The 16,833-nt window shown below is 35.4% G+C and overlaps 1 protein-coding gene across 2 annotated transcripts; it reads left to right on the top strand.

Moving 5' to 3' along the window:
- Nucleotides 1-2,574: 2,574 nt before the first annotated feature.
- On the top strand, nt 2,575-16,496 carry LOC120125509 (FCS-Like Zinc finger 5-like). Of its 2 annotated transcripts, XM_039143926.1 has the most exons (4): nt 2,575-2,579; nt 14,291-14,300; nt 15,697-16,039; nt 16,120-16,496. In XM_039143926.1, the coding sequence occupies exons 3-4, from the start codon at nt 15,702-15,704 to the stop codon at nt 16,241-16,243; spliced, it is 462 nt and encodes a 153-aa protein (XP_038999857.1). In that variant the 5' UTR covers nt 2,575-2,579; nt 14,291-14,300; nt 15,697-15,701; the 3' UTR covers nt 16,244-16,496. The 2 variants fall into 2 exon arrangements, with proteins under 2 accessions (XP_038999857.1, XP_038999858.1); XM_039143927.1 differs by lacking the exons at nt 2,575-2,579; nt 14,291-14,300 and having other exon boundaries at nt 15,654-16,039.
- The last annotated feature ends 337 nt before the right edge of the window (nt 16,497-16,833 follow it).

Below are 16,833 nucleotides of genomic sequence, written 5' to 3'. Positions count from 1 at the left end.
ATTTTCTAAGTATATTCGATATAATTATTCGAATATCAAAACATTACTCCAAATATTTCAAAAATCATTTTTAATCCTTACTTAAGTGTAAAATTAAGTTTTAATCTTAAAACAATTTCAAAATAATCTTTCAAAGTATTTCGAACCATTTCAAAGTCAAAAATTCCAGATTGCTCAGAGGGAACCGATTCCCCCCAAGGGGGTACCGATTCCCCCCTGAATGGTTTGGCTCTGAGATTTCCAGAATGCTCGAAGGGAACTGATTCCCCTATAGGGGGTACCGATTCCCCCCTTTTCAACGGTCGAAATATTTGAATTTTACACTTAGGGAACCGATTCCCTATGAGGGGGAACCGATTCCCCCCACGCTCCAAGCATTTTTATTAAATGTTTTCACACTTAAACGGCTATATTATCTTCATTAATTATCCCCAACGTTCAGAAGTGATTCAAGGTATATTTAAACAAGTTCTGAAGCCCTTGATCAACAAGAAATCATAGAGAAACAAGAGAGAAAGCATCAAACACCAAGTTTGTGCAAATCAAGCCAATTTTCCTTTCAATATTCATTTTGCTTTCAAGAACACCATTTGTGCTCATTTGTAATTATCTTTGAGTGTTCTTTTCTTGTTCTAGAATTGTGCAAACATCTTACCTTGTGAGGTTTTCCTTGTAAGTTTGCAAATTTGTAATCTTCTCTTTGAGAAAGAGTGTTCTCAAGAATTGGGGTATATTCTTGAGGGTGTTGTAAGGTTATCTCTTTGGCCTCAAAAAAAAGAACAAATTAGTGAATTTGTTGGGAAATCCTTAGTGTGGATAGCTAAGGTAGTGGACGTAGACTTTGATTGAGAAAGTCGAACCACTCTAAATCGCTTTGCAATTACTTTCAATTTTCTACAAAAGCTTCCACCAAATTTTTAATTGCCAATTCACCCCCTCTTGGCCAAATCCGTCAATTGATTAACTCAACAATTAGTATCTCATATTCTAAAGCTTGGAGAGCCAAATGTTATGCCTTGAAATTGTTGAGGGGGTCGCCAGAAGCATCGTTTGCCCAACTGCCGGCTTATTGTCACAATTTAAAGCTGAAAAATCCTGGGTCGGTAACTTATATCAAAACATATAGAGATGGACACTTTGAGTTGCTGTTTATCTCCATTGGTGTTGCGGTTAGTAAATCAATATAATTTTGTTGACTCATTTTTGGTAGCTTTCCATAGATACGAACCCCACGGAAACAGGTTCCATGCATTTAGGTCCTCTACCAATAATATTAGGTCTTTAGGAATAGGTTGTCTGGCCTCTCTGCCTAAAAAACCGGCATGAAAAATTACTAAAAGGCATACTCGGACAATATCGACGTCATCCATCTGAGTAAAACCATATTTCTTATTAAATAATCTCGTCAAGTCGTCGACGTGTAAATTCGGCTTCTCCATTGACAGCTCAGGAAAAACCTGGGATAACCATGATGGGCAGGTAATATGACTAGTGTATCGACCTACATCATCGTGTCCGAAGCGTAGACCAGTGATTAAGCAAAACTCCTCCCGCCCAAAACACGTATACGCCGGTAGAAAATGAAACCATATCTCTTCATTACCACGTTTTATACTCTCGGGTAGATCGCTAGTCATGGTCTAAAGCCACAAATGGGTCAACATAGAATCTCCACCTGGATGTTGTACTTTCAGCCATGGCCCGAAGCAAGTATCCTCAAACAATTTTCTTTATACAGGTGAAAGCTTCGACGCAATTGTAGTGATTAGGCTTATTTTATTCCTTAAGGTCAATTGAGCCGAAGAAAGTTCTACAAAAACAATAAACATACCAAGTTAGATATACCAAAAACTACACTGTGAAGATATACCAAAAACAATAATAAACATAAAGAGTAGTAGTAGTTTATTCTTCAAACTTAAATTTGTAACACTGTGAATTTCGTATTTGTCTTTGTTTTTTGGTTGAAGTAATGCAATTCATTCAAGTTTCAATTTGCAGAAGAAGAATAGCTTCTGAAACTTAAAATCGCAACACGAAAATGAAAATCGCAACACGAATTTGACTATCACAACGAGATAATCGCAACGCAAAATGAAAATCACAACGACAAAATCACAACTTGCGATTTTCATTTCGCGTTGCGATTCTTGGTTTCAAATAGTCATTGTCTAAAATTGAAAATTGAATGAATTGCATTACTTCAACCAAAAGATAAAACAAAGACAAATACTAACTTCACAGGGTTAAAGACTAAACAGTTTAGCAGTATTGACAGCAATCGAATGAATTTAATAAGCAATCTAAGTGAAATGGTTAATCTATTATTGAAATTACCAGTAAACTTATCATCAATTTCAATATGAAAAACCTAATAATAATGCAAAATTTTCAAAATAAAAATAATTAAAAAAACTAACCCTCGGTGGTTGATTTGGTTGATTTTCCATTTCTGACCGTGAATGATTGTGAGGGTGGCTCTGAGAGATGGAGATAGACGGACTTCACCAGATATAGGGACAGATTTCGTCGGAGATGGGGACGGATGTCGCCGTAGAGAGTGAGAGATGGAGATGGGACTGAGTTGTGATTTAGGGTTTTAGGTTATGAGTTACGATTACGGGATATATTAATATTCGTGTTTGGAATTTGAAAATAAAATACGCATTGCGATACTAATGGCGCTTTGAAAATCGCATTGCGATTTTGTATTATCGCGTTGCGATAGTCAGAATCACGTTGCGATTTTGTATTATCGCGTTGCGATAGTCAAAATCGCGTTGCGAATCTGTAAACTGATTTACGATACTGGAGATCGCATTGCGATTTAGAGATCGCATTGCGATTTTGTTGGTCATTTTGGCAAATCGAAAAAAAGTTGGTCAAAATCGTATATTATAAGGCATTTTCGGTCACTGAGGTTATTTTCTCATTTTGTAATTATCACTTGACAATTTGAACAATTTGATGCTGCCCAAATTATTGAATCCTTCAGCCACCCATGTAGGGGGGAAACCAGCCGCCCCACTTGTTAATATTCAATAATCTCCCACTTGAAGATTAATTTTAATCTGTCTTCACACCTCGATCAATGCATCAACATTTATGCTCTTGTTACTGTAGCATTTCAACTGAAGCTGAACACAACTTCAGTTTGTCCGTAGTCACCGCCCTGTAAATTTACTTGTTATTGGGCAGTTTCTCCGTGGTTACATTGTCTCTCAACGTCTTAGCTCCCTTCGACTCTTGTTCAATAGTCTTTGAAGGATTGTTCATCACTTGAACATCCTCGGCAAGCCTTTGCTTCGACCATTCTCTTAAGATGGTCTCTGAAGCCATGTTCTCTACACGAACATGATCGGAAAATTCCTTGGACACAGACAACTACTCCTGTACTTGGCTTTTACTCATCTTGGCAGAAATGAACCTTATTGAGCCAACTCTCAACGCCTCTTCGATCCTGGGCTCGTCCTCTTCTTTGGACAACTCGATCTTGGGCTCATCCATCACCTTGGATGACTCGGCTCCCCTCGGGTAATTTTGCAACACTTCTGGCATCTTAAGTATGTGCCCCCTCGTTTGCTCGACATTTACCCTCGGTTTAACAGCTTTGACACACAAACTTGTGCCAAGACTGCACACATTTTCACTAGATCCACCATCGGGTTCATCTTTGAGTGGACTTTCTTTGCCACTCGATGACCAACCTTCCTCATCCTCTGACTGGCTTTCATCACGGAATCTCTTGCCGCTACCCTCGGATTTCAGCTTTGATTTGGAAGTCTTGTTCTTCTTGACTCCAAATTCTTTGAAGGACTCTGCGGTTGTCAAGGCTTCAAACAGCCCCTTGACTTCCCTTCGCTCCAACACTTTCTTTGTCTATGGCTTCAATTCGAACATGAAGGTGAAGAATCCATCTTCTTCAGTCAAACTTGGGACTTTGAGCATGAGTTTTTTGAATCGACTCACATACTCCTTAAGTGTCCCTTTATACCTGAGACGCCTCAACTTGGACCACGCCTCCATCCTGGCATACTGTGAGCGGACTTGCTCACATTGCACCCTCGTCTTGACACTTTATCTCTTACTATCGCATCGGGTCCCTTCTTGTGCTCGACTGCTTTGACACCCGCAGTCTCGCCATGTTTTCTTTCGGGTTCGGCTGTTTCAACATCAACAGCCTTGCCTCGTCTCGATCCTTGCTTGGCTGCATTGATCCCATTAATCGGGCCAAGTCTTTTTCCTGGCTTGGTAGCTTTAACACTTGCGACCGCGCCAATTCTCGCTACTTCTCCTTCTTCCATCCTCTTCATGATGGCTGTAAGGCGACGCTTCTCGGGACATCCTCTAATGAAATGAGGACCATCATAGAAGTAGCATTTCAATTTTTCCTTGCTCTCATTCTTCTTTACACCTGACTTAGCCTTGCCATTCTTTCCCGATGGCTTTCCTTGGCTACGAACAGTCGATGGCTCACCTTGGCCATTCGAAGATCTTTCTCTACCATTTCCCTGCTGCACATTTTCCCTGTCTCCACCACTGTTTCCACTATCTCTGGGCATGTGCCTAGACGACACATCGCTACTTGGCCCTTCACCTGCAAGCTCAGTCAGCTTTCCGGCTACAGCTATGGCCTCCGAAAGTCTCTTGGCATTTCCTTGCTCTTCCCCGAGCATCGCCCCTGGTCTAAGTCCTTCCAAGAAGGTCTTGAGCGCATTCCATTCACTCATTGTTCCCTTGCATCTGAGCAGCTCCCTCTTGAGCTCATCAACTTCGTTTCTCAAAGTCATCACTCCCACTCGAATATGACTTCTTTGGATCATTTCTGACAATTCTTGCAAACCACCGTGTATTAGAACACCTCCGTCGACAAATTCGTATCGCCGACAAAATTTAACTATTCACATGAATAGTAACCTCGCAAAAAATTGATAAAATTCACAACCAAAAACTCTGATACCAGTTGTTGGGAAATAAACAGAGTACGAGTAATTTTCGTATAAACATATTAGTAAGAATGCGAAATAAAAACGGAAAAATAATTCCCGAAATTGATAACGGAGTTCAGCCGATTTTGCCTACGTCTCCGGACTGCTACAGATCTTTTACTAAGAGAGAAAATTTACAGGTGTTTACAAAACACTCACTACTCACAATAAAGCTCTATAGTATTGGGAGAAAAATGATTTGGGATTTTGGGATGATTATGAAGCTAAATGAGCTAGGGTATTTATAGTTGAAGTTTAAGGACTAACTTGTAAATACCCTAAAATTCAAGGACTCAATTTTATAATTATCACTTGACAATTTCAACAATTTGGTGCTGCCCAAATTGTTGAATTATTCAGCCACCCATGTGGGGAAAAAACCAGCCGCCCCACTTGTTAATATTCAACATGCTCTCCTAGTAAGACAACCCACTGTAGATACTAATAATCTCTTGCAACAACTTACTGAGAAGTTTGAGTGTCATAGTGAGATTTGCACATGGTTTTTATTGATTTAGTGTAAACTTATGACAGAATACCTTGAGATGTTCTTTGGTGAAGAATACGGTTGCTTCTTTCAAATATGTTAGTGTAATACAAGATATGCATGAGAGAGTAGTTACAAATGTAAGGACTCGTAGTGTATTGATGTATGAGTTTTGAATTGTAATAAGTGTGCACCAAGACTCAGCTTTCTTTCCGGCTCTCTTTACCCCAGTAATGGATAAGATAACTAAAGACATTCAAGATAAAATACCTATCCGTGTGCTATTTGCAGATGATAATGTATTGGTTGGATGAGACTAAAGAATATATTAATACCAAATTACAGATATGGAGGCTAACACTAGAAACTCAGCGGTGTAGATTGGCAGATTGAAGACTTAGTATAGGGAACATACATTTAGTAAAAGAACAAATAACAATCAAAACGTGATAACAATCAATGGCTAGAGATCCCAGTGGCGTGTATTTTCTGTATCTATCTTATTCTGCCTCATTCCTTCTTTATTATGTGTACAGCAGATGCTTTAGTTGCCATCCTTCAAACCTTCTTTTGTGTCTCTTCTATTTCATTTTACAAGACTACCCTGCCATCTTACTCTGCCTAAAATTGAAAGTTTCGCTCTGAGTATTTGTATAAGATGTTGTCATACACATGGTTTGGCTACTGTAACCTACTCAACTCATTCATCTCATGCATATATAGGTAGTACATTAATACGTAAAGTTATCTGTTTCATCCATTTAAATTGGTTTCAGAATGTCCCCTCTCCCCTTGTTTGTTTCTCTATACATCCTTACATTGGTAGCGATTCATATATCATTTGCCCTGTATTTAACGTACTCAATGAACATGGGCTTCACTACATGGATTTGTTGGAGAATTAGCTTTCGTGAATGCATAAAGTGTGTTAGCATGAATATTATTCTGTTAATATATTTTGATTCATTTGTCATTCAATGTGTATTTTTCTTGTAAAATTGAGCTATTTCTTCCATATGTTTCAGAACCTGTGGCAAAATTTTATATTGTTTGAGATCTTCCTCCACAACCATGTAAACTTCTCGCTCTTGTAGTTTCTTTGTATAGTTTTGGATTTAGAGCCTTTGAGTGGTGGTTTTATCTCGAAAACCTTCATTTCCTTTTTTGCAACCTTTGCATAAAAATCATACCCCATATTGCCAAAATTTTCTTATTCTAAAATAGATTATCTGCTGGCAGTTTTGTGTGTTCTATTTTGGCTAGACATCCTGCTTGGTTTTTCTGTTACTTAAACTTCTTGACTATTTAATTGGAGAAACAAGAAAAAAATTATACTTTTTGCACTTTTTAATTAGGAATCTATCCTCGAAACTCCATTTTTTCTATGTTGCCTTTCCACTCTGTTGATCTCATGTTTTGATGATCTAAAACTAGGCTGGGTGATGTTACCTTGACGATCCTCCAAGGGGAAAGGCCTTGGTTACCCAAACATTGTCATCTCAAACGCATCAACAAAAATAAATTGCTTAAAATTGTTTGGCATTAGATGATCAGTATCTTAAATACTACACTGATCAGTGCATCTTTATTGTTAGTAGATAATAAGAGAAGTATTTACTTGGTCCAGGCAATGGCACAAGTCGGAGGCGTGGTTATTATGCAACCTGACGTGGGAGGTTCTCAAGAAAAGTTCTATTTGCTGGAATTGACAAAGTGAGGTTTAGGAAACCTGTCGTTCCAGGAGATACTTTGGTTATGAAGATGACACTGATCAAACTCCAGAAGCGGTTCGGAATAGCAAAATTGGAAGGGAAAGCATACGTTGGAGGTGACTTGGTATGTGAGGGTGAGTTCCTGATGGCTACTGGTAGTAATTGATAAGACTCGATATTTATCCATATGTTTCCTCCAATTTTCTGTAAATTAATGAAACATGGTCTACTCGAGGCTTTTATTCTATATCCATCCCTTCCTAGGAAGTTTCTTTTTTTTTGGACAATCCATTAGCAAGTTATTTTTACTTTTTTTGTTCCAAAAAGTAGGTTTCTTGAAGTTTGTTCTATCAAAGGAGTTTGTTTAGTTGTCAAAATTTATATAGAATGCTTTGTTCCTTGAAATTCAATTAAGTTAGAGCAGCAATTCCTCCTCATGAATGAAACATATACTAGAAAACAAATGTACTCATAAAATCTCCAAAGCAGTATTAACCGATTGAATAGCATTCCAGGTTTTTGCACTCACAAAAAGATCTCAACAGATGAGTATTTTCAATATTTGAGTGCAACCCTTGGGAACAAAGGTAGTTGTATGAATCCAGGTTTAGCCTTAATAGTTAATGCAACCATCCTTAAGATGTAACATCCAGTAAGTCTTTAGTTTGCACCAGAATGTCTGCAATCATTTCTTTTGTACCAAAAATAAAAGATGTATTGAAGTTGAAAGGAAGGACTATTGGTGTCTGTGTGTTGTTTTCTGGCTCCCAATGATGTGGCTGATGAGTGCAATTACCTTTAGTTTTGCACACAATCTGTAGTGGGACTCGATGGTAGGAAGGACTGTGTCCTTTATGCAAGCCATGGAGGCCCATTGCTCTTTCTTTTGCTTTTAAGTTGGTAGGAAGCATCAATTATTCCTCCTCTCTTATTTAATGGAATCTCTTGCCCTACAGCCATGCACTTGTTTGCATGTGTGGGTGAGCCCATCTTTTTATATATGTGAAATGACCCTACTGCTAAAACAATTGTTCACTACTCCTGATATTTGTGTAGGCAAAACCCCATTATGCTGAAGAAAAAAAATCTTTTAACATTTGTCTAAATAATCATTGTGACTCCTATTCTTTTTATTTTGAGTATTTTGGCCCCAACGTTCATTTTTAAGGCCTTGTTTGATTAAATAGTCATTTTAACCCTTATTCTTTTTTGAAACATTTTGGCCTCTAATATTTTATTATAAGACAAAAAACCCTTATTTTGGTCTGTTTATTGACTAATGATTTCTATTCATAGAGGGGTCTTTTTGTCTCAAAAAGACAAATTATTTTGAGATAATGGTAATTCCATTAAATAATTTTATTGTAGAAGTTGCTACCATGCATATATGAGTTATTTTTCTTACATAATAAACTTTGAGATATCATGTCTGTCACATGAGGATGTGGATGGTGAATCAAACTTTTGTTTCGAAATTAGATATATAAGAGACCTAATTTTATAATAATTGAAGTCCATTAATATAGTTTGATGAAATCAAAGTCTTGTCATGATTTATATGAAAACTTACTTTTAATGTAAAATTGTAAGAGTTAATAATTATTTAGTTATTATAACATATTTGAGTTCATATTTTTTTGTAATGTCTTTATCAGATAGATTTATTTCAATCCATAAGACGAAAGATGTTGAATGTTTAAATATGTTTGATTTTATATTCTTCTGTGTAATATATTGAAGATTATATTAACTGAATTAAAATTGACATTAGAAATAAAATTTTATACGCAAAGTGAATTATCATGAGTAATATATTAATAATATTTTCCTCTTAAATGTTATTTTAGAAAATGAAAAAATGACAAGAGGAGATGAGATGAAGGAACACTTGGTAATGTTTGACTTGTGCAATAATTGTTGGTAGGACCATATCATACGATGATACAGTGTTGTCATATTCCAATCGGTTGTTATAGATTTATAATTTTATTAATTTTTATATATATTATATGTTAGGCTTTTATCACAAGAAAACTAGGGCTGCCCCTTTTGGAGGACCCCAATAAAGGAAAAGTCGAATTGCATCAAAGGGTGTTGTCGAATTGGTTAAAGATTTAAAACATAAAAAGAAAGATAAATTGGATAAATCTAAAAATTCTTCTGTTGAGGGTGAAGGATCCTCCCTTGAACCAATTCCTCAATGATTGTTAGCTTTTGGAACGTTAGAGGATTTAACAATCCTCTAAAACAAAAAAAAAGTTCTTCTTAGAGCTTCTCAGTACAACATTAACATTCTTTGTTTGCTAGAGACTAGAGTTAAAGCTGATAAATTCAATGTCATCTTTGATTCCTTATCCGCTAACTGGAATGTTACCACTAATTACGACTCTGCTACCAACGGTAGAATCTGAATCATTTGGAACAAAAATATTGAATTATCTACTTTCCATGTTTCTGACCAAATCATTTCTGCCAAAGGTAAGCACAATGGTTTTCCTTTTGTTATTTCCGCCATTTATGGCAGTAATGACACTATTACCCGTAGACATCTTTGGCAGAATCTGCTCGATCTGGGAAGAAATATTGGACACCTTCCTTGGATCTTAGGAGGAGATTTTAACATAACCTTGCATCCCAATGAAAGTTCTGACTTCGAACTCCTTTGTCCTTCCCCTACTCCCGAAATGAAAGAGTTCCAAGATGTCACACAAGTTTTAGATCTTTATGATCATCCCTATTTTGGTCAATTATTTACTTGGAGCAATAAACAACCAGGATCTTATCTTGCCAGAAAACTTGACAGAGTGCTCATCAATCCTTTTTGGGTAAGTACATTCCATAGTTCCTTTGTTGAATTTCTTTCTCCAAGGGTGTCAGACCATTGTATGGCAATAGTTTGGCTTTCTAAAGACAACCCCACTAACAGGCCTAAGCCTTTTAAATTCTTCAACTTCTGGACTTTGCATCCTGACTTCTTGAAAGAGGTTGATCAGTCTTGGTAAGTTTCTTTTCAAGGTAACCCTATGAAGACTCTTTTCCTTAAACTCAAGCACCTTAAATTCAGCTTAAAGAATCTCAACTCTTCTTGTTATAGTGACATTTCTTCTCGGGTAAGGAATAAGAGAAGCAAACTTGAACATCAACAACTTCTCTCTTTAAAAGGTGAAGATTCTATCGACAAGGAGCTCCATCTGCAACAAGAATTAAAAAATCTTGAAGAAGATGAATTGTTATTCCTGAAACAGAAAGCCAAAATTCAATGGATCAAAGACGGTGACCATTGCACCAAACTCTTTCACTCTGCTGTTAATGTTAAGAACAAGAGGGAGACCATTCGTATGCTCATTGATGACCAGGGTAACAGACTTGAATCTTTTGATTCTATGGCCACTGAAGTGATAACTTATTATTCTAACTTAATTGGGACCCCTGACCCTAAGGTCAAAGGAACATATGTCCAGTTCCTTAAAAATCTGTTGAACTATTCTCTCCCTCCTGACTATGCCTCTAATCTTGTCAAAGAAGTCACCACTGAAGAGATTAAAGAATCCATTTTTGGCCAAGGGAATGACAAAGCCCCTGGCCCTGATGGGTTTACCCCTCTATTTTTCAAAAAGGCTTGGTCAATTGTTGGTGAAGATGTTGTGACCGCTGTTAAATACTTTTTTCAGCAGTCCACCCTCCTTCCTGCTTTTAATTCAACCACAATTGCTCTGATCCCCAAAATACCCAACCCCAACAAAGTCAAAGACTTTAGGCCTATATCTTGTTGTTCTGTTATTTATAAGTCCATCACCAAGATCCTAGTTAAGAGACTCACTAATCTCATTCCTGAAATTGTTTCTCTCAATCAAACTGCTTTCATTAAAGGAAGGAGTATAGTTGACAATACCCTCTTAGCTCAAGAACTGGTCAAAGGCTATGGTAGGAAATCGATTTCTCCCAGATGTTCTTTAAAAATTGATCTTCAAAAGGCTTTTGATACTCTTCATTGGGACTTTATTTCTGCTACTCTCAAATCCCTCAATCTTCCTCAGAGATTTATCAACTGGATTGAGGCTTGTTTCTCTGAAGCTAGATACTCAATCTCTTTTAATGGAAGCTTGATAGGTTATTTTAGGGGAGCTAGAGGTATTAGACAAGGTGATCCTCTTTCTCCTATCCTCTTTGTTATCTCCATGAATATCCTTTCCAGTCTGCTTAACCTAGCTGCCTCTAATGGTTTATTCAACTATCACCCTAAATGCAAAAAAATTGGGCTTACTCATTTATCCTTTGCTGATGATTTATTAATCTTTTGTAAAGGAAATGTGGATTCTGTTGTAGGAGTCATTTCAGTTCTTGATCGTTTTTATGAAATGTCGGGCCTTAACCTCAATGCTGGAAAATATGTCTTCATTACTGTTGGTATTTCTAACAATAACATTGATCTTATTAGAAGAGTTACTGGTTTCCATCACGGTTGCTTGCCTGTTAGATACCTTGGTCTTCCTTTAGTAACTAGAAAACTTTCTGAAACCGACTGTGGACCTCTGATTGATAGTATTAAATCTAGACTCAACATTTGGTCTAGTAAACTCTTGAGCTACGCTGGCAGACTTGAGCTCGTACGAGCTGTTCTGTTCAGCATTGTTAATTACTGGTGTAGGCAATTACTGCTCCCTCAGTCTGTAATCAGAAAGATTGATCAACTCTGCTCCCGATTCTTCTGGAAAGGCTCCGATAAATCGGCTACTGGTGCGCGTGTCTGCTGGGGGAATATCTGTCGACTGAAATCGGAAGGAGGTCTTGGATTGAAAGACCTCAAGTCTTGGAATAGGTCCTGCATTATCAAACTCATTAAAAATATTCTTGCATGTGAGGGTTCTCTTTGGGTTGCATGGATTAATGCTTACGTTATCAAAGATAAGGATTTCTAGAATCTTGAAGGAAGTCCTAGCCTTAGTTGGAGCTTTAATAGAATTCTTAAATTTAGAACTTCAGCTTCTCCTATCATTTTGAATGGAGCTTCAACCATTAGGGAAATTTGGCTAGAGATCCGTAACAAGGATAATAAAGTTCCCTGGCACACCTTGATCTGGTTCCCTCAACATATTCCTAAGCATAGTATGTTAGCTTGGATGGCGATTTTAGATAGACTTCCCACCCGTGATCGTCTTATTCGCATGGGGATTAATACCAATGGAATTTGTGTTATGTGTAATACAACCCTTGAAAGCCGGAATCACTTGTTCTTTGATTGTTCCATTGCCTCTGTCCTTCGAGGTAAAATTATGCTTCTTAATAGGCTTAGCAAAACACTCTCAACTTGGGAGGACATGGTAACTTGGGCGTGCAACACATGGAAAGGTAAATCTCTCATCTCTACTATTCTTAAACTTGCTTGGTGTGCTAATATCTATGTTTTGTGGGAGGAACGTAACCGAAGAATCTTCAAGGGATGCTCCAGAACTGATGACGAACTATTCAACAGCATCAAAGACTTAGTTGGCATTAAGCTTAGGGGAAAAATCATTAATAGGCTAGATTATGTAAACTCCAACCTTTGTACTTCTTGGGGTATCTACTAACTGATCGCTCTTTTCTGTATTTCAAGTAATTGTGTTCAGTGATTGGAAATTGTTTTGTAGCAAACATTGATTCTTTGGGTAATAAAATTATTCATTTATCCAATATATATATATATATATATATATATATATTTGGAATAATCATGAATCATCGCTTACACAGAGGAAATAGCAGGTGACCACCTTCTTCTCTTTCATATATGATTATTGAAAGTTCTATATTTTTTGAAGTGAAATGTTGAATCCATCATAGTTTGGAGTGGGAATAGATAACATAAGACTTGAATTTTGTTTTTTTTTAATGTTACTATACAATAATTTTATTGTTTCAAATATGCCAATATTTGTTAAAATGTGATAGTTAATAAATTTACATTTCATAGCTTAATATATTTATTATAAATCCTCTTATTTTGAAAGTAAGATTTTTTAAAAGAATGAAAAAGTAAAGAAATATTGTGATCCTTTTATGTATACAATACATATTAGATTTTGTCACATACGATACGAATGAAAGAAAATATTATATTTTTAAAATTTTCAATAATAACAATTATCATTATACATAAATCTGGTTAAAATTATGGATGATGCAGCCACACGAATGAGCACGGTTGACGATGAGACTATTAAATTAATTTATAAAAGGTTAAATTATAAAGTACTAAACGTATAATTATAAATTAGTTAAAAATCTAAATGTAATTTAATTAAGATATGATATTTATAAAACATTAGTTTTTATAATTTTATTTTAATTATAATTAGATCACATATTAATTTGGGAAATTTATAAACCTTAATTTATTTTCATAGATTTGAAGATCCTGTCGCAACCGCTGATGACATCATCTTTCACTATCGGCGAACGAAAAAGACTAAATCGACGTGAAAGATGGTATCGGTGGCAGCTACGGCGCTGACTTTAAAGCTATAAAAATAAATTATGGTTTATGAATTTTCCAAATTAATATTTAATCTAATTATAATTAAAATAAGATTATAAAAACTAATGTTTTATAAATATTGTACTTTAATTAAATTACAGTTAGATTTTTAACTAATTTATAATTTATATATTTAGTACTTTATAATTTAACTTTTTATAAATTAATTTAATGGTGCTCATCTACGTTCGACGAACGTTGTAGAATTTTTCTAAAAGTATACATATATTTTTTAAAAAAATTTATTTTTTAGAATTTATCCCCTTTAAAAAAGAAAACAAAAAAGGAAGATATTGTGCCTTATAAATAGTGGTATTGTTGATATGTAAGTAAAAAAAACCCTATTGTTATCTCCTAATTCACTCATTTTAAGCTTAATTTTTAGGTAGCTTATGCACCATCCTACATCATAAGTAGTGAAAATGTACTTTTTAAGATTAGAATGCATATAACATTTTTTTTAGCATTTTGCTATCTTGTTTATTAAACTCATTTGGTATCATTTTTAGTATAAAATCAAGTTAGGAATTGATACGGAAAGAAACAAATTAAACAAAGGATAATCACTGTCAAAGTACACCACGACGAGAAAAGAAAGCATCACGATGATTAGTCGAGAATTGAACGATGTGATTTACATTCATTGTGTGCCACATTGCAAGTGATTTGCATCGGGGCAATCTGATGTGTGCATTAGGGTATTGATAGTTTTATAATATGTAAGGACAGACGTATATTTTATGTGATAGCTCTCGATTAAACGCAGTGTAAGTCTTATTTAGAGAGTTTAGCAAAAGAGGTTGACATTACTTAAGTTTTACTTTGTTTAAGAGATTTTTGGTACTTCAGATTGTTTCAACCTATATACTCGAGCACTGTTGTATATTTATTATTAAATCATTATTGTTGTTTATTTTAAGTTGAGTCATGCATTACATTAATAGTTTTAATTAATTAAGGTGTGAAGTCATTAATTAGTTCATATGTGATATGCTTTCTTTGTGAATTAAACCCTCAAAATTCATAGCTCAAAACTATTATTAAAACGGGATGATTTGAGTAGAGTTCTTGAGACAAACAAGTTAAGCTTATTTAACAGAACAGATACATCCAAGTAATCTCACTTTGATTCACGGAGGTTGGTCTGTCTCTAGGCAATAATTTTTATATTTATGAGAACCATATATTATTTAATTATTTTTCTAATTTTAAGAATGGAAAATTGAAAGCTGTCAATCTGATCCCATGAGTCCCACTGATCATTGGTAAGAATGAGACCGCCACAATTCTGGAACTTCTGCAACTGCCAAACTATGTTGTTCCATTCCCTAATAAAATCAAAATGATTTAAGATATTTTCTTTTTTATAAATAAAAAATATATTTTATTAAAATTATAATGTTTAGTTAGCTGAATAATTAATTTCACATTTTCATCTTTAGAGGACGTGGAATAAATTTGATCAAAGATGGCATAGAAAACGAAGTAGGAAAATGGACTTATTTGTTATGATTTAAATTAAAACAAAATTTGGGTTTATTATTTTGGAGTGCGACATAAGGGTATAAATGAGATATATTGTTTGAATTATCGATTGAATTAAATTTAAATATCATGCGATTTAAGTGGATCACAAATTTACTCGATCTTTTCAATTTTAATAGATATTATATTATTAAATTATATACTATAAATTTAATTGTTTTTGTAAAATAATAAAATAGTAGTAGCATTAAGAAGAAAACACTGTATATTGACTATTTGAAATACTGGAATGGTTAGTTTCAGTGAGGTGGACATCATTGAAACCAGTGCCCGTAAGTAACGGCCCAGAATCTCTCTCCACTCTCTTTATCATCTTCTCTCTTGTCCCTCCCTCTCTCTCCATTGCTACTTGTCTTGCCTTTTTCTTCCATTTCTAATCTCTCTCTCTCTCTCTTCTGTAAATAAATCAGTGAAGAGAAAAGTGCAAAAAACACCCACATATATAAACGACCATGTTGCTAGGTAAACGCATACGCCATCCTATCAAAAGGACGACAAGCATGACGGGGATCACGGTGGATGTCGTCTCCAACGTGGACGATGGTGTTATTGTCCAAGAACCTATCATATCGGATGACCTTCAAAACCACCCTTTCCATGAACTCCCTAACGCCAACTCCGGTTACGATCTCCGTTTGTTGTCCATGGTGTCTCCAAGAAACCCCGGCGGCGATGGTAGAAGATCGGGTTTTACTAGTAACCATGATCTCAACGGCACTGCTCCTTTTTTACGCTCCTGTTGCCTCTGTAAACGCCACTTAGCTCCTGGTCGTGACATATATATGTATAGGTAACTAATTCCCCTCTCTCTTTTTCTTTTTTCTTTCTTCCAACAAAACCTTGTTTAAGTCCAGTTTGAAATTATTGCAGGGGGGATACAGCGTTTTGTAGTCTAGAGTGCAGAGAACAGCAGATGAAGCAAGACGAAAGAAAGGAAAAATCCAACCTTTTACCTTCAAAGAAAGAAGATCGCCATGCATACGCATATCCATAGCTAAAACTGGCAGTGGCATGCTTCCGACATTCTAAATCTGGAGAAGAAGAAGCAAAAAGATTCCAAAGTAGCGCATCCCAAAATAAGAAACAGTGAAACTGGATCGCCTTTCGTCATCCACTAATCTGTTCCACTCCATTATCGGAAACCCTCTCATGTTTCACAGTATTATTAAAAGATTGATGACGACGATGATGAAAACAATATCATGGGTGTGCTGTAATATATTATATAAAATGGAATACAAATATTAGTGGGTGCTGTTGTAGGAGTATGTGGATGCTGATGCAAATTGGCAAATCTTGGAGCTTGAGATCAGCATTTATTTTAACTTCTCTCCAATATCTTCGAGCTTTTTCATTTTCCTTTCTTTTATGCCTATTTGCTTCTTTTCTTTTAATGGCAAACTAAATTGATCATATTATGAATGAATTAATTATAGTAATTTAATTAGTAAATATTAGAAAATAAATATAATTTTTTATAGATATTATAAAATAAAAAGTTGATCACATATTAAAATAAATATTTATATACAAAATTATTGCAAACTTATAACAGTAATATTTAGCTTAACATTTAGCTTATTC

This window comes from Hibiscus syriacus, unplaced genomic scaffold, assembly GCF_006381635.1.
Source record: "Hibiscus syriacus cultivar Baekdansim isolate YM2019G1 unplaced genomic scaffold, ASM638163v2 tig00110432_pilon, whole genome shotgun sequence".
NCBI classification, from domain to species: Eukaryota; Viridiplantae; Streptophyta; class Magnoliopsida; order Malvales; family Malvaceae; genus Hibiscus; species Hibiscus syriacus.
The sequence above is the reverse complement of the archived record's forward strand: the minus strand, read 5'-3'. Positions and strand labels throughout refer to the sequence as shown.